This window comes from Motacilla alba, chromosome 5, assembly GCF_015832195.1.
Source record: "Motacilla alba alba isolate MOTALB_02 chromosome 5, Motacilla_alba_V1.0_pri, whole genome shotgun sequence".
NCBI classification, from domain to species: domain Eukaryota; kingdom Metazoa; phylum Chordata; class Aves; order Passeriformes; family Motacillidae; genus Motacilla; species Motacilla alba.
In genome coordinates, this window is record NC_052020.1 from 23,057,366 (window position 1) to 23,084,724 (window position 27,359).

At 39.6% G+C, this 27,359-nt stretch overlaps 1 protein-coding gene and 1 long non-coding RNA gene across 2 annotated transcripts; one reads left to right on the forward strand and one right to left on the reverse strand.

The window, feature by feature from the left end:
* Positions 1-621: 621 nt before the first annotated feature.
* Positions 622-20,923, forward strand: SPI1 (Spi-1 proto-oncogene). Its single transcript, XM_038137091.1, has 5 exons — positions 622-999; positions 7,386-7,479; positions 15,193-15,380; positions 19,215-19,362; positions 20,028-20,923. Exons 1-5 carry the CDS (start codon positions 955-957, stop codon positions 20,342-20,344), a joined length of 792 nt encoding a protein of 263 aa, XP_037993019.1. The 5' UTR covers positions 622-954; the 3' UTR covers positions 20,345-20,923.
* LOC119701074 lies at positions 20,626-25,963 on the reverse strand. The gene is made up of 2 exons (XR_005256992.1): positions 25,700-25,963; positions 20,626-22,418 (listed from the first exon to the last, which is right to left on the reverse strand). It is a non-coding gene; the product is annotated as an uncharacterized LOC119701074 (long non-coding RNA).
* Between the last annotated feature and the right edge of the window lie 1,396 nt (positions 25,964-27,359).

Sequence of the window (27,359 nt, forward strand, 5' to 3'; positions counted from 1 at the left end):
ACTTTGAGCAGGAGTCTATAAATCTTGTTCTCTATTCACTGTTAAAGGCACTCAGGACCTGAGGGAAGTCATCGTGAGGGACATGTGATACTTTCTCCTTTTCCTCACTCACTTTCTCCTTGTAGGAATTATAAAACAAAAGAGTTCACAAGAAACAAATTAGAGGACAAAGTATCTTTCACTGAGTTTACTCTCATGCAAAGCTGATGATAAAAGTCTCGTGGGCATACCTTCAGTGTTTTGAAAAACCTAAAGCTGTGTATTTGAAACTGCATACTCTTTTTTCCCTACCTGCTAAGTATTGCCACGTAATTTCAACACAGGACTATTATTAATGCAAGTCTAAGCCACTGATCTGGCCTCACAGAAGTTGTCAGGACTGTGGCTATGATCTCTCATTAAACCTGGGAGCAGCACCACGGTTCTGGTTCGTGTGCAGTGGGAAGCACACAGCCTCCCCCCGAGTGCTGCACCCACACCCTCGCTTGTCGATCGCAGGCTCTGGGCTGCTGCTTACACAGCAGAGCACCTGTCCATGGCTGGGGCAGACTTCCTGCTGCAGCGCCACAGCTCCCTGAAATGAGATTTATGCAAACTGGCTCAAGTGTGATGTCACAGCGCACTGATAGACCCAAGGCCTATCTGCCTTCTACAGACATTTGATAAAATCAGGAACTTCGCATACAACTCGGGAAGAAGTTCACCTCAGAACCTATTAGGGCAAACTATGAAAACTTGTTAGGGTCCTCCTGACCTGAGATCCACCACTGCTAAGGGACTTCACGGAGTCCAAGGATCTCACTCTTTTTTTTTTTTTTCTTTTCTTTTATTTTCTTTTCTTTTCTCGTTATTTTTCCTTTTTTCCTCCCATTTTTTAAATATGATTTTTTGCAAGTCAGTTATTCTGGATGTTTGAAAACTGAATTAAGAAAAATTCACTCAGAAGTTGGCTGAATGTTGCAAGCTTGCAAGATGGAAGGATTTCCCCTTATTCCCCCTGTGAGTATATGGATTTATTTGTAATATGGATCATTAGGTTCAGTAGCAAAAGGCAAAGTAAACCAGGTTTTGTTATTTGAGAATATCTCTGTTTTGGTCTGTATTTGTAATGCCAGGAAGTTTGGCTTAGGTCAATATATAAAACTAGTGACAACACTGCAATGAAAGGGAAATTAACATTTCCTCCCCAAACTTGTATCTGATTTTGATCTCCATTTGTTTTCACAGATTAACTGTATGGTTTTTTTGTACAGGGTGTTTATAGCAAGTCAGTAAATCTCTCTTCTTCAGTGCCACCTATGTGATACAAAAGCCGTCTCTCTTCAGATTGTAATTCTTAATCATCTGAAGTCTCTGACATAGTTTATGTATTCAACTGCCTACTAATATGTGAGAGAAGAGTTGTTGAATGTTGATTTACATAGTGCAGATTTTAGGACTCTGTGTGTTCCTTTCAATGATGGCATTTCAGTTTTTAACTTAATCTTTTATTGAATTCTCTTAAATTCACTGACTGTGTAAAAGCAACTGGCAAATGGGGAAAAAACCTACGGTCCTTATTTGAGTCTTTCAATGTTTTCTCTAAGATATAAATTTATCTGTGTGCCTGTGGGGCAGGTCTATCCTTTCCTTAACTCTGAAGCACTGTTGCACTGCTGTAATTTATCGTACGGTGAGCTAAAAAATTCTTATTTATGAAAAAATTATGTCACTAACCTGTTGTTCAGAAACCAAGCTTAATGGGAAATCTCTAAGCAGAATGGGTACAAGAGGCCTTAATTAGATTTCATTAAATTTGTAGAAGCTGAAGAGGTGTCAGAGAAGGTGGTTGGATTGGCTTTTTATGTGGTAGATGGCTTACAGTAATTGCTATACATGTGTCAGAGAACAGAAAGAGACAATGCAGATCCAAGGGGTTTTTAACAAAAACTCGTATCAAGTTTTGGTTTTGTCTTGTCCCATTTAATAAAGACTAAAGACATTTCTCATCTTCCATCCAGAAAGATTGCCCTTTGAATTCCTGTCATGTTCAGAATTCATGATGACTGAAAGTATTTGTCTTATTTTTGAGGGAGATGCTTTATTTTCTCAGTTTATCATCAGTCCCTCTGAAATCACCTATCTACCCAAAGGGTGAGGGGACTCTAAAAATAATTCTTCTTTTTCTAAAATACACAGAATTTTTCCTGTAAGTGCAACAGAATAGAAATCTGAATAGAAACAAGCTTAAAAAAACGTATCTAGAGATTTCTCAGTATGTCACTTGTTGGGCTTAATAAAAAATACATTAAAAAGAAACACAAAGCTTGTCCCTAGCTATCCCATAAAACTGCATCTCCATTCAAAAAAAAAACCCCAATTGTTAATTTACTGTCCATTCATTAACTCATAGCCACGTTTTCTGCCTTTTTTTCCCCAGTGTTGAATTCCAGGTCATATGTTTAATAACCTGAGTGAAAATCTAACACAGTTTGACCCATATTCTAATTTGTGTTGCAGTTAATAATCTGTCTGAACTGTGTTCAGATGAGTGATACAACTGGCAGTGAAAACCCAATTGCATCTACAGAAGCTCTTGATGGAGCAATTTGATTTTTTTTTTTTATGATTAAACTGTCAAAAATGTAATAATTTTGTGGTTTGTACTTTCAAAATTTCTTTAAGTGCACTTTGAGCACTGCCAGCTAGAGTCTTACAAGTCTGTCTCCTGGGACTTTTTCAGTGGGGAGACACACGAGCTTGTTTCTAGGCAGGGGTTGCAGCAACACTTCCCTCCTCCACCCTTCCCCGTTCAGTTGAGGGTGGATCAGTAACTGCTTTCTCTTGCCTGGGCTAGGCAATTCTTATCCCTCAGTTGGAAAACACTGTTTAAATTGTTTGGGAGTACTGCATCTTCCTCTGAAGATTAGAAATTTTGTGGGGAAAAATTCTGTAGACTGGGTCTGTGTCTTCCAGTGCTTGATAGAACTCAGTTGTGTTATGTGTCAAAAACATTATTAAATCAAACACCTTAGCCTGAAGAGGGTTCCAGTTTTATATGAATCCTCAAGTAGCCACCTGTAGAAATCACAGCTTTGAATGAAGTAATTTTTCATGAGAGCAAAAATGCCCCACAGAAGCACTCTGTTCCACATAACTGCACTGTCAACACGGTCCAGTGAGGCTGGCCCAATGAGTAATATTTTTACTCATCTTTTCTAAAATAGTTATACTGTAATTTTTTTCCAAGGAAATAAAGTTAATCTTGGCCTTAAAGCTTGTCTCAGCAGCACATCACTGGAAATTGTCTGAAGTATTTTTGAATCACATGCCAGTGAATAGTTATATCAAGATAACAAACAGATCAGCATTTAGTGATTTTACAATTCCCTGGAATCATCTGACAAAGTCTTGGGGAATAACAAGATTTTCAGACTGCTATTCAGTTGAGTCCAATGTGTCTCTCTTTTAACCAATGCCAACTGAGCTTTCTCTGACTGGTTTTGTGGCTTTTCCCTTGAGTTTCAGGGCAAAGATGGAAGACTGAGGCCACTCTTCATTTAGCAAAGTCTGTGACAGAAAGTATTGTTTGTTGACCTCTTACTTGAGGGTAGAATACTGTCTTAGATAGTGCACTGCACCTCATGGCATGCATGAAAGGAGACACCAACTTTAGACCACAACTATGGGATCCTAACAAAGCTTTCAGTCATTCTTTTACATGGAAACAACCGATAGAACAAATGGCCATTGACACCAGTTAAATATTAAACATAAGCTATTCTTTGCTTTTTGTCAGGAGTAACAGAACAGTTCAGTGTCATGGAAGAGCTGTCAGTGAGATGATGAAATGGGTGTGGGTGGGGAGGTTCCAGAGAAGGACAGGGCAAGTGGGTTGACACAAGAGGCAACCGTGGTACATGGTGAAACCTCTTCTCTCTAATTAGAGAAAACATTTCTAAAGAAACTTTTCTTAAAAAAACCCGAAACAATAATCCACCCCCCAAAAACCCAGAAAGCAATTAAAAACATGTTATTGAAAATAGCCTCTCTAATAAACAAAGGGAAATATTCCACTTTCCCATAGGATAATCAGAAAGAATACATGCTGTTCTATGTCCTTTATCCACCATCTGATTAAGTTTATGATAAGTAGACTTTTAAATGTTTAACATACATCTTGCCATGTTAGTTACTGTGCCCTTGAAGATCAGACACCAAGATAGAAAGCAGTGGCATTACAAGTCCTTTGTGGGGATGGATTGGTCCAGCTGCATGAGTTAACAAGGATATAGACACACGTATTTTATCAAAAGGATCACTGGACAGGAAACAAATCCAAGGACAAAAATTCCAAGAATCCATGATAAATAAATTTTAAGCCCCAGACTTTCAAACCAAAGTTTATAGTACCCCAATGCCCTATGTAAAATCGTTTTTAGATGTTGGGTATCTGCAACTCACTCTGTAGTCAGTCATATCTGCAAATATTAAGGGAATCATTGTTTTAAGAGTCTATTTAACACACCTCCCTTTAGCTCTGATCATTGAATACACATTTGAACTGTAAAAGTAGCTTTTGAATGGTAAAATACTTCATTCTCAGCTGTCAGACTGTGAGACACTATTGCCTGTGAATGTATATTGGTCTAAAGTGGGGGAGTTTGGAAACTGAGAAAAGACAACAAAGGAAAGCACAATTAGGAAAAGCCAAATGTTCTTTTCCTTGCCTAAAATATGTATTTCTTATCTACTTTTGGACTGATGCTTGGCCTTCCTGCCAAGCTGTACTTCTGTAAAGATATGAGTGATAAATGCCTTGTTGTATCAGTGGAAATTTTAGCAAATTAAGCCTAGATTGACAGGATACTGATTTTTTTTGAATTTTTTTTTTTACTTTTGGCTAAATGGTTATCAGCATTTAAAACTTCAATGCATTTAGGTATTAACTTCTTAATAATTTCTATCAGTTTCTAGTATTTTAGTTGAGTAAAAACCAGAGATTTTTCTTTCAAACAATGTGCATTTATATGACCTTTTAACCTCTGTTTTTCCCAACTAGTATGATATGCATTTTCCATTTAGATGTAGACATTTCGCCTTTCACAGAACATCCATGCTTTCCTTTGAATTATAGTAATTTATATTATTAATTATAAATTTCATTTCTAATTTATAATATAATAATTTAAAATTCTGAATATGAAGGCATAAGTTTATGTATTTAAGAGGAAGCATATATTTAGGGAAAGGAAATGAGGGAGTGGGATGAACTAATTTGCAAAGATAGTGAAAAGGAGAAATTCCATGCAGAACTTTATCCAAAAGAAAGCAAAATACAGTCTCATTACTTTTTCTTGTCAGAGATCAGAGTGCACCAAAGGTGGAAGGAATGAAGATGAGTAAATACATATAACCAGAGAGAACACCAAGAAAATACTTAGAGAAAAAGCAGGAACATTGAGGAATTGCATGCTGTACTGACTTTTTGACCACCCCCCTGAAATCTGGAAAACAAGTTATATTCCCATTGTATCTCTGTGTGAATAAAGGGCAGTTGTACTGTAATCACATAGATTTGGAAAGGGAGACAGTACCTACAGTACAGCTCTGGAGACCAGTCCCGTCACTGGTATTCCTGTGTGGATGCAGTTAAAGGATGGCTTGTCCCTTTTTTTTAGGCTTTCCCTTAGAAAGCCTTCACTGTGGGTTATCATCATCTCAAGATTTCCCCAAAGCAATTATCCACCACCACCGATTCTATTTGGAGCTTGTAGCCAGGTGGTGGATTTTCTCCTGAAGCTTTCAATATTCCATGGATCTGACTCCCACTTAGGTGTGTGTGCTGAAAGTCACAAAGCTTTAGACAATCTTACCAGTGCCTTCTAATGATACACTAATAGAGCACATGGCTGCTGCTAAAGATTTACCGAGTTCCAAAGTAATTTCTGAAAGTGTTTTGTTGGGTCTTTTGGTATGTCTTCTAACATCCTAATCTTCAGGAAGGGACAATCTTTAAATCCCCAAATTCCAACAGAATGAACTGAAGGAGTTAACCAGAAGAATTAAAGAAACCAGAAAAAAAAAAGTCCTTTCCTTTTGCTAGCTGCTTATCTACTACCTCCATCTGGATCTTAGTGGCAGCTGCTAACTTAGGTTCCATTTCTCAAGCAGTCTAGAGGAGTAAGAAAAAGAGAAGCTGTCCTGTATTTCTGTCATGCTGTTACCACAGCATAAACTTTAAAAATGCAGATGTTCCAAAAATGTGACAGGATCATGGAGGGAAAGGATTTGGGAGATACAGATAGGCAAATGAAATATAAACATAAGAAATATGCCTATTATATAGTTATCATGTTATTCTAAATAGTTGTCCTTCAAAGTTAGTTATGATGGAGTCATTAATAGAATTAAAATGTTTCTATTAACATCTAGAAATAGTAGAAGTAATTTCCTTTCCAAAAAAAGGTAAGAAGGTGGTTGAGTTCTTTGCTGTTGACAGTGCAAAAATTTGTTTGGATTGGAAGGAAGTACTGTAGCAAACTTAACTGGACTAAGGTTTAACAAAACCCCATGACAGAGACTGTCTTTCTCTAACTCTCATTCTGGAAATAAACAAGAAGAAACATGAAATGAAGCAACAAAATTGTGCACAACTAATAATAAACCTTTATTGTGACAACATAAGATCTTACTCAGTGTTCAAATTGGAATACTAGGCCTGAGGAGGAAGAGAAGTGGGCCGGTTACCCTATGTCACGTGTTTTGAGAAGATAGAGGAGACTTCGATTCTACAGCTAAGCATCCAACAGGTCATAACTCACTATTTGCCCCACATTTGGACTTTTTAAGTCTTCACTGTGGGTATCTAAAAGCCCTGTGCAGTTGATTTAAGGCAGCAAACATTTAGAGGTCACCTTGGGCAGTAACTGAGACAGAAAATGTGTTTATGCCCTCTGTCAGTGTCACTACCCTCTGACAGACTGCCACCATTTAGTCAGACAATATAGAAACAATATGTTTAGGCAAGACAAGTTTCTGCTTTCTTTTTTGTGTGCAGGAATAATAATCATCATCATCATTATCAATAAAAGAAAATGTCTGTTACTACCAAAGAAAATATTTCACCTTTACTTGTGCCTAATATCTATAACAGCTCTAAAGCAATATCCTCAGAAGGCTGGAGTATGGGATACAAGGGATTTCTGTACTTTTTTTTTTTCCCTAAAACCAGTGTTTGGCATCACACATTTTATTTCTGCTGATTCAGTAATAACTTGAAGTCTCCCCTTTCTTTCCCTAAGCAGTATAAAATGGGTTGGCATAAGCCCTTCACTAACTATATGAATAATTTGGAAAGGATTTGTGTAAACTTGATGTTCTAAAAATTCCTCTTCTTTTTACAGCCCTCTGAAGATATGGTATCCTATGAGTCAGACCTCTACCGACAGCCCCATGACTATTACCAGTATCTCAACAGTGATGGAGAGAGTCATGGTGGTAAGTCAAAAAATATCTCCTTGGAGCATAAAGTCTCATGGGTTGCCACAGGAAATGGATTTAGGACATACAAGAAAATAACAAATTTGTTGCTGTAATCTATAATGTATAGGAACACATTTTTGAATCAGGAACAAAAATTATTTTATTAATAATATAATATTATTATATTATTTGTTCCAGCCCAGCAACTGCAACATGTTTTCTCTGAAAGAACATTTTAAAAAGCACTCTATGATGCAAGGAGTTCCCAGGAAAGTGGGATCTCAAGATCTCTATCATTCATTATCTTTACTGTGTTTTTATTTTCCTCTGCAGATCAAAAGCATTCACCTTGCTTCTCAACTTTTTAAGAACATGGATTCGCAGCACTCTATTCCTCTTCTTGTGTTCCCATGTCCAACTCCCATTTCACTTAGGTCTTGGATAATCTATTTGTGCTTAGGTTTCTTTGGTATTTAGCCTTTTGCAACTCCATATATTTTTCTCTTTCTCTTTTGATCTCTATTGCATGCTGCCACACCTAACTTTAACTTTCACTCTTTCTCCAGTACACCCAAGTACTTCCTGTCTCTAAATCTATGTAAAACTTCCTTGTAGCTGTTTGTACATAAACATAACTCAATGTAAAAATGCTGTATGATTATTTATTACTTCAATTTATGTATGGGATTTCAAAGCCTTGGTGTCTATATTTTAGTGTTGCCTGGGCACTGGACTCTAAATCAATGCAGAGGTGAGAGTCTTGCTGTGTGAATTCTGTCTCCCGTGCAATACAATGGTCCAGCAACAGCACCCTGGAAATACCAGAGTCAATATTGACTCAGGAAGGAAAAGCACCGTTCTACTCCATTAGTGGTGGCAGTCCCTGCAGGTCCTGGAGTTTCCCTGAAAGAATCCCACTGATATAGCAACTAGACCCATTGCTGTTATAATTTAAGACATGAACTAATCATAGCACAGCACTTTTTGTGGCAACAAAAGAGCAGTGAGTTACTGAGTAAGATCGCTCTGAACATTTAGCTGAAAGAGATTCCTACCTAAATTTGTTCTCTACACTTCATTCAGGAAACACCTATGATATTCTTACCACCTGAAGACAAAGAATTAATTCAGTTTTTATAAGTTATCTCATGGCATCTGTCGAGTCTCATTAATCAAACCCAGCAAATTCCACATGGGAATTCAGGGTTTTTACATTATACCCCGTACCTGTTTGCACACTAATAAAACAGGATAACATTGATTGTCTCAAAAGGCAATTGTGACAATTAAACAATAAATATAAAAGATGCCATGTAGGAAAAAGCACTGGGAAATAACTTTTCTGTCATTAAGTCTAGGCTACCTCAAGCAAAAAACTTCCCTTTCTCTTTCATCATTTTATCACCCCATCTGGTTTACTGCCCATGTTTCTACTGAAAGGCTGCTTCTAAGCTACATTTCTCAGATCACTAGCGTGATTTTACTCATCATGAGGAACACAACAAAACCTGGATAGTGACCTATATGGGTTATAGCCTAAGCAGTACCTAAACACACACTTTAAACAGAAATTTGTCTGTTCCTAAAGTTGTGCTGCACTTGTCCTAAATACCCCAAAAACATTCTAACTCCTACAGTAAGTGCTTATGGAAGAGGCAACCTAAACCCAGCCTGCACATTTCAATCAAATTTTAATTTATGAAAGCACCTGTAATATCGTTGGTTGTGTATAAATACCTGTGCCCTGTGCTGTCTTGAATTGCTCACAGTCCAAAACAGCAATGAACAACCAAAAAATACAGATGGAGACTAAAACCCACAAATTATTGTGGTTTCCTTCTTTCTGATAAACATTGAAAAACCCAACTTTGGCTTTCATTTTGTTTACATGACAGAAGTATAAAGTCTTTAGGATAGACATGCAGAGGAGCAGGAAAAGTATGCCACAAAGTACATTTAGAAATATGTACCAAGTGTTCAGAACAAAGTGGATAAAGGCACAATGATGGAAAACTGAGGGGGAAAGGAGCAAAAAGGTGCTGCAGTAATAGCAGTGAAATGATAGGAGGATAAAAAGAAGAAATAAGAACAGAATTGTGAGAGAGAAGTTCAGCTTGGGGTACAGTGAGATCACTGACAATACATAAAAATAATTTTGCAGTTCTATTTAGTACCACTATGCACCTCAATACTACCAGTTAATGCAAATAGATGCCACTAGACAGTATAATACTCTTGATTTTACTGACAAGGGACTGTTACAGAAATAAGAAAATATCCTGAGGTGTCAGACTACCTCTCTCTCACTGCTAGAAAATTAATTTTGTGAAAGGGAGATGGCAATGTCTTAATCTCTAGAGAATTCTCTCTAATTCTCTACATGCATTACTGTCCCTTTCCCTCAAATATGGTACTAAAGGAAACCCTTACACCTTATTTATTATCCCTTACTTACTTATTTTCACAAATAGGTAGTGAAGTCCACAAAAAAATTTGTAGATTTGTTCCACTAGTGAGTAATATTTAGGAAATTATTTCCATTGCGTGAACACTGAAATTAACAAGCAAAACCACAACATGATATGTTCATCACCACAAGCATTGTGTGTGATTATTTTCTGCAGTGTAACTCTGTTTTAAATACTGTAATAAACACAGAGACACAGTCATGCTGGACAGAAGCTGCTTTGAGTGATCATGTATTAGTCCATCACCCTACCCTGAGCTTGTAAGTCTGTAAGTGCAACAGCGTATTTTGTAACACTAATGCAATCTTTGTAATTACAAAATTCCACTGCAGCTTTGTCTCTATGTTGTCAGCAAACATTATAGATTTAATAAAAATCACTTTTTGTATGAAGCTGAGTGCTGGCCCTTGTTCACTTTGTTGCTAGCCTCATGGAACTTACTAGATTTCATGACCTGGGATTTTATTTTTGTCCCACATCCTGCAGTAACGTGACTATTTCGGACTATCAGCTTTGATTTTGTTAGCCCACATAGAAGTGAAGGAAAGTCCAAACGTGTGAACCTTAGTCTTAAATGATGTAGGGAAAAGAATTCCAAAGTTCATTAAAAAATCTTCTCCCTTCAAAGCTATTCTCAAGATTTGATGGGGCCTGACCCATAGGTTTTTGAATGTTTGGCATAATTAAAGTCACAAAGTTTGTAAAGTGAGAGCTAATGAGATTCTAACATTGTTTTAGGTGAGACCGATGCTCTGCCCAGGACCACAGCACTCTTCTCAAGGGTGATTCTGTAGTGTCTGATCGAGACATTGAGTTTCCAGTTTCCTCCAATATTTTTCTCATTTCCTCTATGGCTCTTTTCCTTGACTTGCTTTTTCAGATGTGCAAAACACACTGGGAACTTATAAGCTATGCAGTGCGGGGCTGTGAAGGAAACCCTGTCCTAGCTCACCGTGTGCTGGAGAGTGAGGCCAGCCCGGAGCAGCGGTGCCCGAGGGGCTGTGCCAGCCCGGAGCAGCGGTGCCCGAGGGGCTGTGCCAGCCTGGCAGCAGCGGTGCCCGAGGGGCTGTGCCAGCCTGGCAGCAGCGGTGCCCGAGGGGCTGTGCCAGCCCGGAGCAGCGGTGCCCGAGGGGCTGTGCCAGCCTGGAGCAGCGGTGCCCGAGGGGCTGTGCCAGCCTGGCAGCAGCGGTGCCCGAGGGGCTGTGCCAGCCTGGCAGCAGCGGTGCCCGAGGGGCTGTGCCAGCCCGGAGCAGCGGTGCCCGAGGGGCTGTGCCAGCCCGGAGCAGCGGTGCCCGAGGGGCTGTGCCAGCCTGGCAGCAGCGGTGCCCGAGGGGCTGTGCCAGCCTGGAGCAGCGGCCCCCGAGGGGCTGTGCCAGCCTGGAGCAGCGGTGCCCGAGGGGCTGTGCCAGCCCGGAGCAGCGGTGCCCGAGGGGCTGTGCCAGCCTGGAGCAGCGGCCCCTGAGGGGCTGTGCCAGCCTGGAGCAGCGGTGCCCGCCGGGCAGAGCGCGGCGCCGACAGAGCGACAGAGCTCCCGGCTGCGCCCCCACTGCTGCCCCGGCAGCTGCTGCACCCCTTGGCACTGCATGATGCAGATTCAGCCCGTTGCTCCACGTCTATTACAAATACCTTCCTGGAGCCTGTTTCATATTCTGACCGCTGGTTCTACCGTTATTCATCTATTAAAACAGCAGCAAAGCAATTTACAGCGATGGGAAGGGGCATGAAAATGTTCAGTCGGGTTTTCCACTTGGAGAGTGAGGATCTAGCTCCATGGTGAATATTGACACGATGCCTTTAGGTCAGCTCTTGCTTCCCAACAGGCTAACATCCTCCCTGTCATGGGAGGGAGTTCAGAATTCATTACTGTCCTTCCTCTAACCTTTCACTACATACAAGACCAAAACAAACATAATCTCTATGCCTCTGTAAGAGAGAATTTTTTTCACATCCTCTTTCACTTCACATGAAATTTCTCATAATGACTCCATTGTGTAGGTATAGCTTGGCTTTTAATGACATTTTCCTATACCCAAAGAACAGGCACTTTCCATTTCTAGAATTTTTATCTCCTATCTTTTTTCTTCCTTCCACCTTCATGTTTTAGAGAAAAGAACAAAACTGGTGTGTGTAACTGACATAACACTAACAAAGAGCATAAAAGTAAAGAGTTTCTGGTAACTCAAATATCTGCAGATATTTAAATTTTTCTCTTTATTTTCATATGTGATAACTTGGCTGGTTAACTGCAGAAGGACTTGTGGAGAAGATTTGTAATTTCTCTTCTAATGTTACTAAACCAATATTGTTTTTCCTAAGGATTACTGGGAAATTATAGATATTTGGAAAGAATAAGGACTTTGCTCCCTATCACAACTTGAACATTTGGACATAAGTTTGCGTTGAAGTAATTTCTGACATAGATTTTTTTGGTCGTGTAATACTATTATGTCATTACTTTCAATCCTATATGCTGTGTTAATAGCATTATTTTATTAGTTTATTTTTACAGCAGCATCTAATTCCTTAAAAAAGGAATTTAGTAATTAATAGGATAATTACAAATTCGTTATTAACATGAATATGCATAAATAGTGTTCCATGGGCTAATTAATCTGCCAAAGGAAAAGTTAAAACAGTTCTGGGGCAACAGTAACCTTCAAAGGCTCCAAAGAACTAAGAAGTATCTCGAAGTATAAAAACATTACTGATAAAAAATATTTTAAAATAATCAGAAGTAGACCACCTAGAGGGTGCTCAGATACTCATGGCTATGCAGGTTGGAAATGTTCTTTGTTCTCTCTTGACCACCATATTTGCTGCTAGTAAGACATTCCCCAGCTGAAGACCTGCCATTGACAGCCTCAGAGACTTTTTCCTGGGCTTTGTCATTCCCCCCAATTATGCATTGATCTCATTTGCTGTTGTGGATTACCAGTGACAAGGGATCTTTGGGAATATACACTGTCCTCTGACAGAGCACTTTCCACACAGCAAGCAGAGCCACATCACTCTAAGGAACAAGAGTTTAGATTATTCCTGGGATGTATTCTCAACAATTTAATATGCAGGGCTGCCCACAGAGTATGGGACCTTAATGGTTGGCTCTACTTAGAGAAATCTGCAGTAATTTAACCCAGAGAAAACATGAGTTACTGTGGCTCAGTCTTCCAACTAAATGGAAAGGTTTCACACTGAAAGTGCTCAAAGCTTCCTATCAGGACACAGCCTTAGGTAAATTATGGATTTCAACTCACTGCTGTTTCCTGGGTTGAAGTAGATGTGGATATAAAAACATCTGAGTCCTTTGCATCCATAAACCCCACTTTTTCACACTAGAAACTGAAATTTTTGTCTTGAATTGCAACATGAAGAAGTGCTACTGTGCATTGTAATTAAGGCTATAAAATCCATACATAGTCCACAGAAAGTGCCATAGAACAGAGTGAAGCAAAGTAATGCAGCAACTCCCTGGATGCTTTTATAAGCACATTTCCACCCCTTTCACATGCAGTGAAGAGGTTTATTCATGAATCAGAAAAGCAGAAAGGACAAAAAAGTAAGGGCTGGTGTCATAAATGATCTCATAGAGGCTCCAAATAGATTTCTACAGGCCTGAGCACAAAGGCAGCTAAAGAACTTACAGCTTCTCAGGTACAAGTGTGCTTGGTATAAACACATCACTGAGTTCACTCCAAAGGAAGCCACATTCAAAGGCACTCCCCTGGATTTCAAATCCTCAATGTGATTATACTTAACTGTTTGAAACGCAAATGGGGGAGGATGAGGAGACAGGAGATGAGAAAAAGAACTAGCTTGATATTTAAGAAAAATATTCATAGCACATTAATATCCAGATGTCATGCACAATAGCATATATTGCAGAACGAGACAATTGTTCCCCTATAAATTTAACTACATTTAGAGGAACATGTTCAGAACTGTCCATTGTGTTATTGGAAGGATGTCAACAGCTGGGAGGGAGCTTGGAGAAGTGCAAAAATGTGAATAGGAGGGTGGGTATGTTGATTTACACTGAAAGACTCAGAGCTGAAGCTAGCTTAAGGGATAACTAGAAGTAGATTGTAGGAGTTCATGACAGCAACCTAAAAACATGTAAAGGGGAGGACAGGAATTATTTTTAATAATTTAATAAGGGAAGAGAACGCAAGATATAAATTTGAATTGTTACACAGAATAGCATAAAGAAATTTCAGCCTTGCATAAAGTGATACACAGAAAGATGAACCCTGGAAGATTAGTTCCAAGCTCAGTCAGAGCAGAGGATGTAGTGTTGACACTGATTTTAAAAACAGGTTGCACATAAATATAGGCAAAATTCTGCATGCAGCTATTGTATCTGAGAAATAGAATTAGCAATACTTCTCAAATTTTGTTGAAAATTTTAAATTTTGAGCAGCAAATATGACATTCTAAAAAAGTTGAAGGCTTCTGTTGAACTAAAAAAAGCCAGAAATATAAAACTGTGAATGATATGGAATTTAATTTCAAAGATAAATGAATCAGGAAAGATTATAGTGGTTATTTAAGTACATCTTTATATTTTTGAAAAAAATCCAAAATATCACAGAAATGTCAAATGTACTAAAGAGATAAAAAAGGTAGAGAATGGGTCTGCATTAGAATTCAGCCTTCCTGTATACAGTGTGCACCAGATTTCCAAGTGTTTATCCTTTTATTCTCTAGTATTGGTTCTTAAAAATGTGTGATATAGCAAAACAGCAGGAAGTTACTTTTCTGCAGCATTCCTGAAATTTTGCTAGCATAGTAATATAAAGACTAAAGATAGCTGCAGAATAATCTTTACATTTTTTCCCACCTCCTCATTTCCATGCCATGAGGAAGAGTGTAATAAGAATATGACAGTGTGTAAATCAGTAGAATTTGTTGTCTCAAGAATGACAGTGTTTTGAAACTTGTTATGGTCTCTTCTTGAGAAAGGTGCCAGCATTAACATCTTCTGCATCTTGTGTCAAATTATGATTTAAATCCATCTCACTATCTGAGAGTATTTTCCTACTTAAAGTGTCCTAAGTTATACTTCCCAGTCACAGAAATTTATGAGATTAGAAGAAACTTTACAGGGATCTATAGAGACTGTCAGTAGAGACAAACAGGTCAAGAGGAGTTATTTGGAGGGGGCAGAAAGGGCTGTGACCAGAGTAAGAATCAATGAAAGCCAGGTAAATGCCATGTTTTTTCATCTTGCACTGATGGACAATCTATTTTTTACTTTCTTTAGATCATTATTGGGAATATCACCCTCACCACATGCACAGTGAATTTGAGACCTTTGGAGACAACCATTTCACAGAGCTGCAGAGTGTGCAGCCTCCCCAGCTGCAGCAGCTCTACAGGCACATGGAGATCGAGCAAATGCACGTCTTGGATTCTGCAATCCCAACCACACACATCGGGCTCAACCACCAGGTATGGTCAACCCTGCTCAGGACTTCAGATGTAATTAATGGTTAAGAAAATAATACATTGGCAATGCATACTGTGAAGTGAAAGAGATTTCTGGAATCAGCTACTCAGGTTCTTAGGGGATGTAAAGCTCTTCATTCTCAGGACTAATGTATTTTAAACATTCTTTTTACCTGGATAATGAGAAATCATGCTCCCCACACTGTCTAAAATGAGAACTGTATTTTGTGGAGGTTTTTGGAATTTCAATTTTTGTTTCATTTGGAATGAAAATCAACTGGTTTGCAATTCTGCAGATGAACTGAAGCTGAGAAACTTTGTATCATCATAGCAAGGGTACCCATGACTGTCATGAAGTAATTCTGAGCTTTGAAGTAGTAGTAAAGTTTTAAATATTTCCAAGGAACCCTGACAATTTTATATGACTTGTATGAGAAATACTAACAAAGACAAGTCACTGACAATTCTACCACAGGCTGAGGAGACCCTGCTTGTGCTTCTATCTGTAAGTAAATAAGTCACAAGCCAAAGCACACTGTCTTGTCTTTGCTCAGATTTTACATGAAGCCAGGCATTTCCCTGTGAACAAAAAGATACTCCACTATGCAGTAGTCACCAAAGCACCACTGAATTCTCACTGAAGCTGAAATTATAAGGTGTTCCATCATACTGCAAAGATATTAAGCACAGCAGATGCGGAAATCACTCTTGATCCTACAAGAATATGTCCAAAGTCATTACTGGGAACAGTAAGAAAGCTGGAAGATCTTGTGCTAAAGAGTTTCCCAATGTACATGAAATGTCCTAAATACAAGACAGAGTCGAACTGAAGCTGGAGAAAAGAGTTTTTGCTGATAACAATGCTGCATCTAACACTACCCTTGCTGAAACTTTGTGAGAAAAACCACATGCATGGGCTTAGCATTTTGGGTTTCTCTGCTCAAAGCAAACTGAAATTGTATGTTAATACTGTATTCATCAAAAAGAAAGAAGAGAAAAAATAGAATGAGTAAGTTAACACTGACAACAGGAAACTGCAAGCCATCAAAAAATCAGGAATAGAATATAAGATGTAGATACAAACAAAGAATTAGGAACAGAAAGTTACAGATATAAAAAAATGCATCATGGAACAGCAGTCTGTGGGAAGCTTCAAGTTGTTTCAGTTGCTCATTGCAACTGCTAATACCTAATGATCAACCATGACCTCTGAACAAGGGCAAAGGATAAAAATGAGCCCCTTTAGGGATGTCTTTGGAAGCACAACCAAAAAGCAAGAGAGGGCACTTCTGCTTATCCACGTTCATTCTACTCAGCTATGGTCTTTCAATTCAGGATGAAAGGCAGGGAACTAATTTTGTTACAACTTTTGATAAAGAGCACTGTGATCTCCCTGCCCCACACCCTACCAAGCTGCAGATGTCAGTATGTAGAATTCACCACTACCCTTCTTTTCCTTACCAGCAGGGGATCTTTGGCTTTTTACTTTACTTTACTTTTATTCCTAGAATAGCTCATGCAAATAGTAGTTGGTGTGCTCTGAAGTTCAGCTTCTGGTGTGTCTCAGTCACAGTCCCAGGCAAAGAAACAAGCAGGAAGCAAGTTTTAATCCTCCTCTAAATTTGCTAGTTTTTAACTAGCATGCTTGTCCTGCAGCTTTAGAGTTACTGTTTGCAGTAAAGGAGGAAGGTGCAAAGATATTTCTTTAATTTTCTGTGGATATCACATTACTTTGTGGAATTGTATTTGAAGTTCAACCTGTTCATGAACAAGATATGTTTGAAAAGGGCCCAACAAGGGCCTCAGAAATACTAAAATGAGAAAAAAAAATTCATTCTGAAGGAAGAATGAAAGAAAGTTAGAAAACCATGAGAAGAACTTTTAGAAGGAGGAAAATCACACATGGGTGCCACAGACCCTGAGAAAACATCAGAATATGGACAGTAGCTCATAGTTCCTTAAGTTTTCTCTCTCCAGAACTGTATTAGTAACCTGGCTCTTTATAGCATGCAGGCCACTCCTCTGTGACTCTGTCCCAAAACTGTGTGACACTGTATTGATTGCCCTTCCTGAGTTTCAGGTTCAGAGTAAGTGTAAGGAAAGATACAGCAGTCAGGGACAGTGGGGACAGCATGGGGAAAGCTCGCTCAACTCCCCAGGCTGGCCTCTGCAGCTACCTTTGCTGGAAAGATACCATGTCCCTTCCCACGGTCCTACTCTCCCACTGTCCCACTGTCCCACTGTCCCACTATCCCACTCCAGCCCCAGAGAAGCAGTTCCTTACTCCCATCAAACCTCCCAAAGCACTCCAAGTTTCCACAGCCCTTTTCTCCGCAGGGGAAATCTCCCAATGTCCCTTCCCCTCCCCTGCAGGACACTGTCCCGCCTTCTCATTCCCCTTCCCCCGTGGCACAGTCTGTCCCTTCCTTCCTACCCCCGAGGCTGCAGCTTTCTTAACTGTAAGAAGCTGAAGGTGACTGTGGCGAGGGCTGAAGTTTCACTCCTGGGGATCTGACAGGAAGCTTACACGCACTCTTGCCCAATCCTGCCCTTCCTGCCAGATCGGCTGCAGCCAATCTGCCAACTCATTAACTGCCAGCTGCTGTGCCCCAAACCAGCCCTTGGCACACGCCTTATTGGGACATTTCAAGGTGGTGCAAAACTCACCCAAAAAGCCCCACTGGGCCAAACCCGGCGCAGGGTGAGTGACTCATGAACACCCACTGCCCGCTTCAGCGTCTGAGGTCCCCTGGGAGGGCATCAGGCTCAAAACACCCTTTCCTGGTGAAGGAGAAGAGCAGTACAAAAGGAGCTCACTTTCAAGGATTATCATCTGTCCCATTTCATGAAAGCTGCATAAGATCTGCTGCCGGGTTTGGGGAATGTTGGTTGGGTTTTTTTAATGTGGGGACTGAGCTCTTATTTTCTGCCCCTCAGACGGACCTGTTTCACATTATTAAATAAGAAGATGCAATAATTTGTGCCAACTGGTCATGTTTCCTAGCAAACCAGACCACAACTGAAAATTTACAGAGATTAGGTATATTCCACACTGCTTCTGGCAACACCTCTATATAAGGGCAAGAGGATTTATCACAAAAACTGGCTTGCTAGCTTTGCAGATGAGAAATTCCCCCCTAATGGGGAATTTTCAGATAGCCATTTGGAAAAAGAGAATATGGGCTGATATGATATATCCTTATCTTAGTGTTAAGGCTACTCCTCTCCTCATGGGGGAAGTTTATGACAGAAAGCTGACAGACCGGTACAATCCCATCTCCAAATTTGGATGCAGTCCCATAGGGTTTCAGTGCCATCAGGAGGTACTGTGCCTGAGAAAGGAAGAGGACAACAGAGCCAAAACCAGCCATGATAGGGCAGAACTGTTCATCTCTTTCAAATTCAGCTCCAGATGGTCTGTGTTAGGAAAAAAGTTGTTCTGAAAAGAAGTTTCACTCTGGGGATAGACAACCGGGATCAGAAACTCATTAGGAAGAAAGCAAGCTTTGGGGACAGATGGGGAAGAGGGGCAGTGTTACTTGCATTGGATATAAGATATGAGAAAGTTCTGGCATTCACAATGTTATTCATTCTTCCCTCTGGTAAAGGTGCATCATTGTACATGTGTAAGCGTTGACTGTTATCTGAAAGTGTTTCTTAATAGGATGGCATTTATTAGAAAGTCAACAACTAAGTCACTCAGTATTACACTAAACTTTTTCCCATAACTCTTTCTCCCCCCTTTTCTCTGTGCATCTCTTCATTTCGTTTCCTTTTTTAATCTTGATGCTCTACTCTGTCACTGCTTTCTCCCTCAACTACTCTGCTCTCCAAAAGGTGTCCTATTTGCCCCGGATGTACTTCTCTCCACCTCAGCCCAGCTCTGACGAGGAGGACATAGAGAGGCAGAGCCCCCCCTTGGAAGTTTCAGATGGGGAGAATGATGGCGTGGACCCCGGGCCTGGAATTATGCATGGAGAAACAGGTCAGTGGAAACAAAAGGATTTTGTCAAGCTATGAACTGAGCAGGTGTTATATTGCATGAGGGGAATGAATAAAACTGTAGAACTGCTGTGCTAGTATTTTATGCCACTGCCAAATCTTTTCTTTCCCTGATTCATTGCATTCTCCCTTCCTCTGAACCTCACAACCGTAACTATCTCAAACCTCATTTCTTAATGTACTCCTCTGCCTCCTTCAGCTTTGCCTATTCAGGCTTCCTGAATGGAAATGGCTTTTGCCATTTGTACTCCAGTTTCTATTAACAACCAGGAAAACCAAGACAAGAAGGTCAAGGAAGAAGCAATTTAAAAAATATTTAGCTCTCTTTGCTCAATATCTGAGAGTCACATTCTGTGTAACCTGCCAAAAATTAGGTTTTTGTTTTGAATTAGCAATGTTTTTCAATGAGCTTCAAATTAGCAAAATAATTTCAGAAGGTCAGCCATTGGAATTACTTATTCTTGCTTTTTCTTCTTGGTATATCGACCCACATTTTGTCCTCATACTGTTATATTGTCTACTGTTATAAATGCTGCAAACTGAAGAAGTTCTGTCTCCCAAGCTAGCTTAGATACTTTCTGCTGTTTTGCCAGGAACTACACACAAATACTAATGCTCCACTGGCTTTCTTCTTTGACTCTCACACAGGCAGCAAGAAAAAGATACGTCTGTATCAGTTCCTTCTGGACCTTCTTCGCAGTGGGGACATGAAGGACAGCATTTGGTGGGTGGACAAGGAGAAAGGTACTTTCCAGTTCTCCTCCAAACACAAAGAAGCATTGGCGCATCGCTGGGGCATCCAAAAAGGCAACCGCAAGAAAATGACCTACCAGAAGATGGCACGGGCTTTGAGAAACTATGGCAAGACAGGGGAGGTCAAGAAAGTTAAGAAGAAGCTGACCTACCAGTTTAGTGGAGAGGTGATGGGAAGGGGGGCCACTGATAGGAAGCATTATCCTCACTGAGGCCATGGGACCCTAAGCAAGACAGATATTGAGAGCTCCTGGCTGGATCCCAGCAGAGGAGATGGACGCATCTTTTTCTCTTTGCTTCCTGTGCCCCCTTCTCTGCCTTTAAACAGCCTTTATCATCAGATGTTTCTGGTACGAATTCCCTTCTTCAACATCTGAGAATCCCAATCATGACAGAATTTTTTGCTTCCATCCTCCAAGTTGGACAGAGTTGGGAAATTTAAACAGTGTACAAATATATTGTTGTCAGGAAAGATTTTTTTCTTTTTTTTTTCTTTTTTTTTCTTTTTTTTTTCTTTTTTTTTTTTTTGATTGTATTGTAACTAAAGAATACAGCCAATGAAGTTTTGCCTCCACAGGTGGTGCTGTGTCACTCACAGTGACACCGCGTTAGCTTCCAGCTTTTAAACTAGCATTAATACAGGCTCTGCCGCAGCTCTCAGAGCTAGAGAGAAGTTTGCAGATCTTGGAATGATACTCATTCTTTTAAATAGTAATAACATGTACATATTTAATAAATTTAGATATAATGAAGTTTTGATGTTTGCATAATAAATGATTACTTCACAAGCACATGTCACGCATTCAGTTCTGCAGATACAGCTCCTGTGTGGTGTCTGAACAAAAGATGCACTGGGTTGTACGGCCTTATCCATCTGTAGCTACTTTTTAATTTAACAGGAAACATCCTCAATGGTGTCAAACTCAGTAACAAATGTTAAGAGGTGAAATACATTACTGTGAAAGAGACTGCAGTACTGAAGGAAATTTTAAAATACATATATGTATATATTTCTCACTATTTTTTCCTGTGCAAAAACCCTGCCAGTTGAACATTTTCTGGTCCTGTATACCAAGAATTGCATTTATATCCCCATCCCATTTAGAATGTATCAATTAACCATGTTCTTGTGCAGTTTTACTTATTTTCCTGCTCCCGTTCTTTTGTCTTCCTTTCCCCCACAGTGATGCCTTGATTCTCACTCATTAATCTTTCTTGGAAATAAGTTGTGTTTAATCATGTTTTTGCAAAATTCCAGTACAAAAGAGTTTCAAGATTTTAACTGTGGATTTTAAGCCCTACTGTAAAACAATTTATAGTAACTAATAACAACTGCACTGTAAAGATAACACTCAAAATACAAAATAAATGATAATTCAATACCTGAAACATCATGGTAAATTTACCCAGTACATCTAAGCACAGAAATTAAATCTAAATTCAAGCAACAGTAAGAAAATTAGCATTTTAAGTTTTAACACTATTTAACATATCTCAACTGTTTCAATCACTCAAAAATCAGGACTTTCCCAAAATAGATGAGGTGAAATGAAGCAGTCAAGAATGAAGAGAAGGGGTTTTTTTTTAGCAATATTGAAATGCAGTACAACATGCCAAATATCACTAAATAACCTGAAATTTTTCAGAGCTTGCTCCTCACTGAAATCAGAAATTGTTGAAAGTGATGAGCTTCTTACAGACCGGAGTTCTCAAAATTATATCTAAACACAGTCAGTGTTATCTGCACTAACAATCTCACTGTGGAAGTGAAAATCTGGTGGCATCATGGCCTACAGTGTCTCTTTGGAGCCAAACAAGAAAAAAGCTCCTGGTTAAAAAACATCCCGAAGTACTACTTCCCAATTCTTATTCCCGGTTCATGAACTTGATAAATACATCAGTCAGTGCCAAAAATTAGCAGAGAATTATCTTTCATGCTTCTAAAAATCTTGTAATCCAACTTTTAGTTACTATGCTTTGAGGATCATGTTAATTTGAGGATCATTTTTCATTCACTTGGGGTTAGGATGAGTCAAATTAAGAAGACATTTTGTTTCTAAAATTGTACTGGAAGGATTTACTTCCAGTAGGAAATACTGTAGTACTCACTAAATCAGACTTGGATAACTCCATCTGCATCCATATTGAAGTTTCAGGATGGAAGCTGTTGAAGGCAGCTCTCAGAAGACCAGAGCACCCAACACTGACACAATTAAGCTTCCTTCTTGCTGAGCTAGAAACTCAGGACTTCTCTGCTTGGTACTGATGATGTTTGGCACTGCTGGCCTGGAATGAAAAAGAGATTAAAGACATTTGCACTCATCACACTTGCAGAGTTGATATTCAAGAAAACTAGAGTAATAATTCCTCTCTTCATAAAAATATCTTTATCACAAACACAGCTTCAAAAGCAGAACTGATCCTTCTCTGACACTGTAATTTGAAGGAGAAGGATCATTTCCTTTTGCAGGAAAACTGTGATAACTGAAAAGAGCCAACTGGTGAGTTAATTGTGGAGATGCTTAGGATATGAAAAAAGCCATTTCAAGCTTACCAAAAAGCTTTCTAAGATCTATGAGACCTATTTTTCCATTTCCCTAGCAAGTCTTGCATAAAATCCTATTAGATGCTGGAGAAATAATACAAAATTAAAATAAGCATTCAAACAAAAAACAAGAACCTTTAAATGAGCTATTTGAGTGTGTGCATTACTATAAAATGCTAATTTAGAGCAACTAGTTATACTTGAATTAAAGAATTTGCATTTTACACTGGTTTTGACCACAAGAAACATGGAAATCAAAGATTCTGAGAAAATTATCTTGGGGGGATAGTATTATTGGTAAAAAAAAAAAAAGAAATTAAAGTAATATTGAATATACTTTAACAAGAAGGCTTAAAATTTTATCTCCAAAGCTGAAAACTTTTTCTCTTCCTCTTGTTAATGCTTTGAAATACTGTTTCTAAAAATATTCGCTCCCCATCTGTTTCTGGTTAGGTTTTTCATCTGTGGCAAAAAGAGTGAATAATCATGTGTTGCAGCTGTGAAGGAGACCAAATGATGCTGCTTCTCTGCCAGAGTACTGTTTGTCTGCCACACAATCCAACTGCTCGGGATGCTAGGCAGTCTAGGCAAGCTGAATTATTGCCATTCAGCTGTGCATGCAAGCAGAAGCTTTTTGGCTGTTTTAGACAAAAATACCAAAATGAATATGACTAAATCACAGGTTCTGCAAAATTACAGAGGAGCTGCTTTCTCTGAAGGTGGCCAAGTACTAAACAGGCAGATGTGATCAAAAAAGGTCAGGGGGGGGTTGTTGTTTGGAGAGATGACCCATGATTAGGACAAGTTCATTGGAACATTTTGCAGCCCACTGCTGTTAGAGATCATCAATCCTCTTTCAAAGCAAATGTTCATACTACAACTGGATATTCAGCTTATATTTGGCCCTTTGCAGCCTGCTTTAAAAATCATCTTTATTATCTGCTGAGTGGTTCCTAATCAAGTCCTGCAGAAAGACTATTCATGAAACTATCAGTGAGCTAAATTCAAAATACTGAACTGTACCCACAATACTCCCTCTAGCTGTACATCAGAAGCATCAAAGTTAGAAAAATTGCACTGGCTATACAGATAATCTGCTTATAATAATTTACAGTGGTAACGTGTATTTTTAAATTCTACTCAGTCAAAGAGAGTTTTAGACATTTCTAGATGCAAGCTACTACTCACCTGCACCAGACAGAACTGCAGCTAAAGGTGTTGTTATTTATTTTTTACCTGAAAGCCCACATTTATTGAGTCCTCCAAACTTCCTGAAAAATGCAGACACACACATCCCAGTATATCTGCTGGAGGTTTTTGGTCTCCTCCTTCATGACATTTTATCTCTATACCCTCATTTCAAGATTCATACACTGACAGAATCTTACAATCCGTGTTTGTCTTCACTTGTGATTACAGCAGGGTTTAGGCTCTGTACATTGCCAGGTTTCTTTTACTCAGTAAGCCTTTTGCCTCAGTTTATTTGTATCACTTAACCTCTTTGACTTTCTTCCATTTCTTTCTATTTTTTTCCTCCCTCATTTAGATCTCCGCACAACAAAATTCCCTTCATTATCATTGAGCTTAATTCAAACTATTCTGCCATCTTCATAACTAGTACATCTATCACGTGGCAGTTCCATTCAGTGTATTTGTACTGTTGTTCAAAATTTTCCTTGTACCGTAATTGCACATTGTAAATTCATAGCAAAGACTTTATTACTGATGACAGCACAATGAGCATTTTTCCTTTGAGAATTCCCTGAACAGTATGTTCTCAGTGGAAATCCCACACCTGTGTATTTAAAATGTATGGATTACGGATTGGAAAGACTATGATATGACACAGACTGTGGTACCAATTCCAAGATTTTGCATTTATTTCCAATTTATTTTGTGTGTTACCTTGCTATCTCGCCACCTTTTCTTCCTCTAAGATACACTCAAATCAGATTTACGTAGTTTTGCATACCCATATGCTTAAAACACTAAACATGTAGAGTTTGTAATAAAAATGCTACTGTAATGAACCCGCTTATGTATTACAGTCAAGTAGATGAAGAGCTTGCTCTTTAAAGCAACTGTGACAGTAGCTAAAACTTCCCCAAGTTTCACTTTTCTTCTCTGAAAAAAAATTGCACATTCCAGTTCAGTTGGCCCAGCTGAGCCTGTGCTATTAGAGAGGTCTGTATATAAACGAAATAATCAATCCTATTCCAAGAGCTGGGGAATGTGAATGTCTCCCAGAGAGCATGAAAACAGTAGTAGCTGAGATATTCTTTCTCATTTCCTCACTCATAACTCACCCATGTCCGCCTTAGCTGAACACCTCACATTAGCACACAGGATCACAGAGGAACCTGGGTTGGAAGGGATGTTTGGAGGTCACCCCATCCAACCCCCTACTCAAAGCAGGCCTATTAGATCAGGTTTTTCAGGGTGACTTTCTTTCCATTCTGTGTTTCTTTCCATTCTCTCCACGCATCCAGCCACATCCTCCTTCATGCCTTTGGTTCCCCACAGTGTTACTTTTTGCTATTGGGGAGTCAAAGCAGTACGTGAGAATGAGCAGAGCAGTCTATGGACAGGAGGGGAATGAGGATGTGGTGGAGCAGATAAGGGTTAGCAAGAGGTGGAGGAGGAGAAAAAAGGGTGGGAGGAGGTATTGGGGAGACCAAGGTTATGCAAAGGATTGGGGAAGCGGCTTTGTGGTAGGAAGGAATGAATTTCTGTGCCTTAAGGGCTCCCTCTGAGCTTCTGTTTTAACACCTCAGCAGCAGAGCAGCAGCACTTTAGGTATAAGAAGCCCTGTGACCACTGGTGCCTTTGTGCAGAATGCTTTGATTCCTCTGCCTTATGCAAAGTGAAGAATGTTTGGGTGCTGAGCTGGGCATTTGCGTATACAAATCAGTTTGGGTTCTTCTAGATTTACCTAAGTTTCTGAGTTTTGGGTGTCTGCTTTCAGAAACATAATTTTAGATTTCTTCTCTAGATATTCCCTCTTCCCTTTTTTCCCACTCACCCACACTGTGCTTTCCTTTCTCTGCCAGCCTGAGCTATCAATTCCCAGCTCTTTGTTCAGCTTTTCTCCATTCCTAGATTCAGCCAGTAGATGCCTCCATATTTAGTAGATTCCAACTCCTTTATTCTCAATGTCCTTTTTCAACTTTTGCCCATCTAGTTCATTGCTTCCTCTCAGGCCAACTTTTCTCACATATACCTCCAGTCAGCTTCTCTTTATGTGAATGGTTCTCAGTTCCAAATTATTTGTGCAGCCATTTATAGTTTTTCCATCCCACATCCTCTTACAGTTTCAGTCTTATCACCAGTTCTCTTCCCTTCGCCCCATTTCTAGCCCAGCTCCCCATCTAATATTCTTGTCCTTTGAGAATCTATTTAAAATCCCTCCCATATTACCTAGAAAAAACAATTTTCTCCCCTCATCCATGCCCTTCAATCATACATTTTTATTTCCTCCTCCCACTCAAATTGGTGTGATTCCTTCCCTCTCTGAAGTTCCAACTATTTGCCCCCCAACCCTGCTGGTTCTCCCCTTTATTTTGATGTGCCTGAGGGAGATAATGTTTGGAGCACAGGACACAAAGGATGTTTGCTTTTAGTTCAGTTCTGTGAGTTAATTCCAAGTCCCACATTAGCCCTGACATAAATGCATAAATGCATGCTGACCCCTGCACTGGACCTCATTGACACAAACAAAACTTCTTCAGAGGATGAAATGTCGAAAGTTCTCACTGAGCATATGCAGACTGCATTTTTTCCCTATGGTCTAGAATATGCAGCAACTCAGGTTGTTTTGCATGAAGCCAGTTAAAAGAACATCTCTGAAATGAAAGCAAGCTGCTGTCAAATATACAGAAAGAACTCAAATATGGAGTGCAAAGGGTAGGGATACAAAATGGTTGTGCAGAGGAAAGCTCAAATGAGCAGGACCAGCATCACCTAAATCTCCTAAATCCCTGTAAACTCAAGTTCTGTCAGTAAGGTCAAGTGGCTTTGCACTGTACATACCAGCACTCTGTGATTCAAAAACTCAAAGGAAACAGTGAGGATTAGGTTGGATGTTGGGAACAGACTCTTCACCCAGAGGCTGGGTGGGCACTAGAGCAGAACTCCTAGGAAAGTCACAGCAGTAGCCTGCCAAAGTTCAAGGAGCGTTTGGACAATGCCCTCAGGGACCTGGTGTGAGTACTGGGGCTGTCCTGTGCAAAGTCAGGAGCTGGATTTGATGACCCTTATGGATCCCTTCCAGCTCAGGATATTCCATGATTCTATGATCACTTCAGTGGATGAGTCTTGCTGGGCCTGTGCTCTGCACTGAGCCACCTCAGCTGTCCCACCATTCACACCAGTAAATCCGCAGCCACTGAGGCAATTTTACTGCCCTGTCCTCAGAAACTGCAGAGCCACTGAGGAGGCAGTAATTTCATGACAGAAAACAAAGAGGAAAGAAACAAATAAAGAGAAATAGAGACAAGAAATTAAATGGCATGACAGAAACTACCAGGAAAAGAAGCCCAAAATAGAAAAGTAATATATATTTCTGCCTGGATAGCTACATTTGGGCGGAGTCACAAGCACCTAAATACATAGCCTTTTAATAAGAAGTTGGGTAGGTTTTTTAGAAGGATGTGATGTTAACTTTGGCTATAAATAATAAATCC

What these genes read in the sequence shown, in the direction of transcription:
- SPI1 (XM_038137091.1), top strand. Translation starts at nt 955, where the DNA reads ATGTTGCAAGCTTGCAAGATGGAAGGATTTCCCCTTATTCCCCCT. An exon ending in GATTTCCCCTTATTCCCCCT is followed by an intron (nt 1,000 to 7,385) that starts GTGAGTATATGG and finishes TTCTTTTTACAG; the next exon opens with CCCTCTGAAGATATGGTATC. An exon ending in ACATCGGGCTCAACCACCAG is followed by an intron (nt 15,381 to 19,214) that starts GTATGGTCAACC and finishes GCTCTCCAAAAG; the next exon opens with GTGTCCTATTTGCCCCGGAT.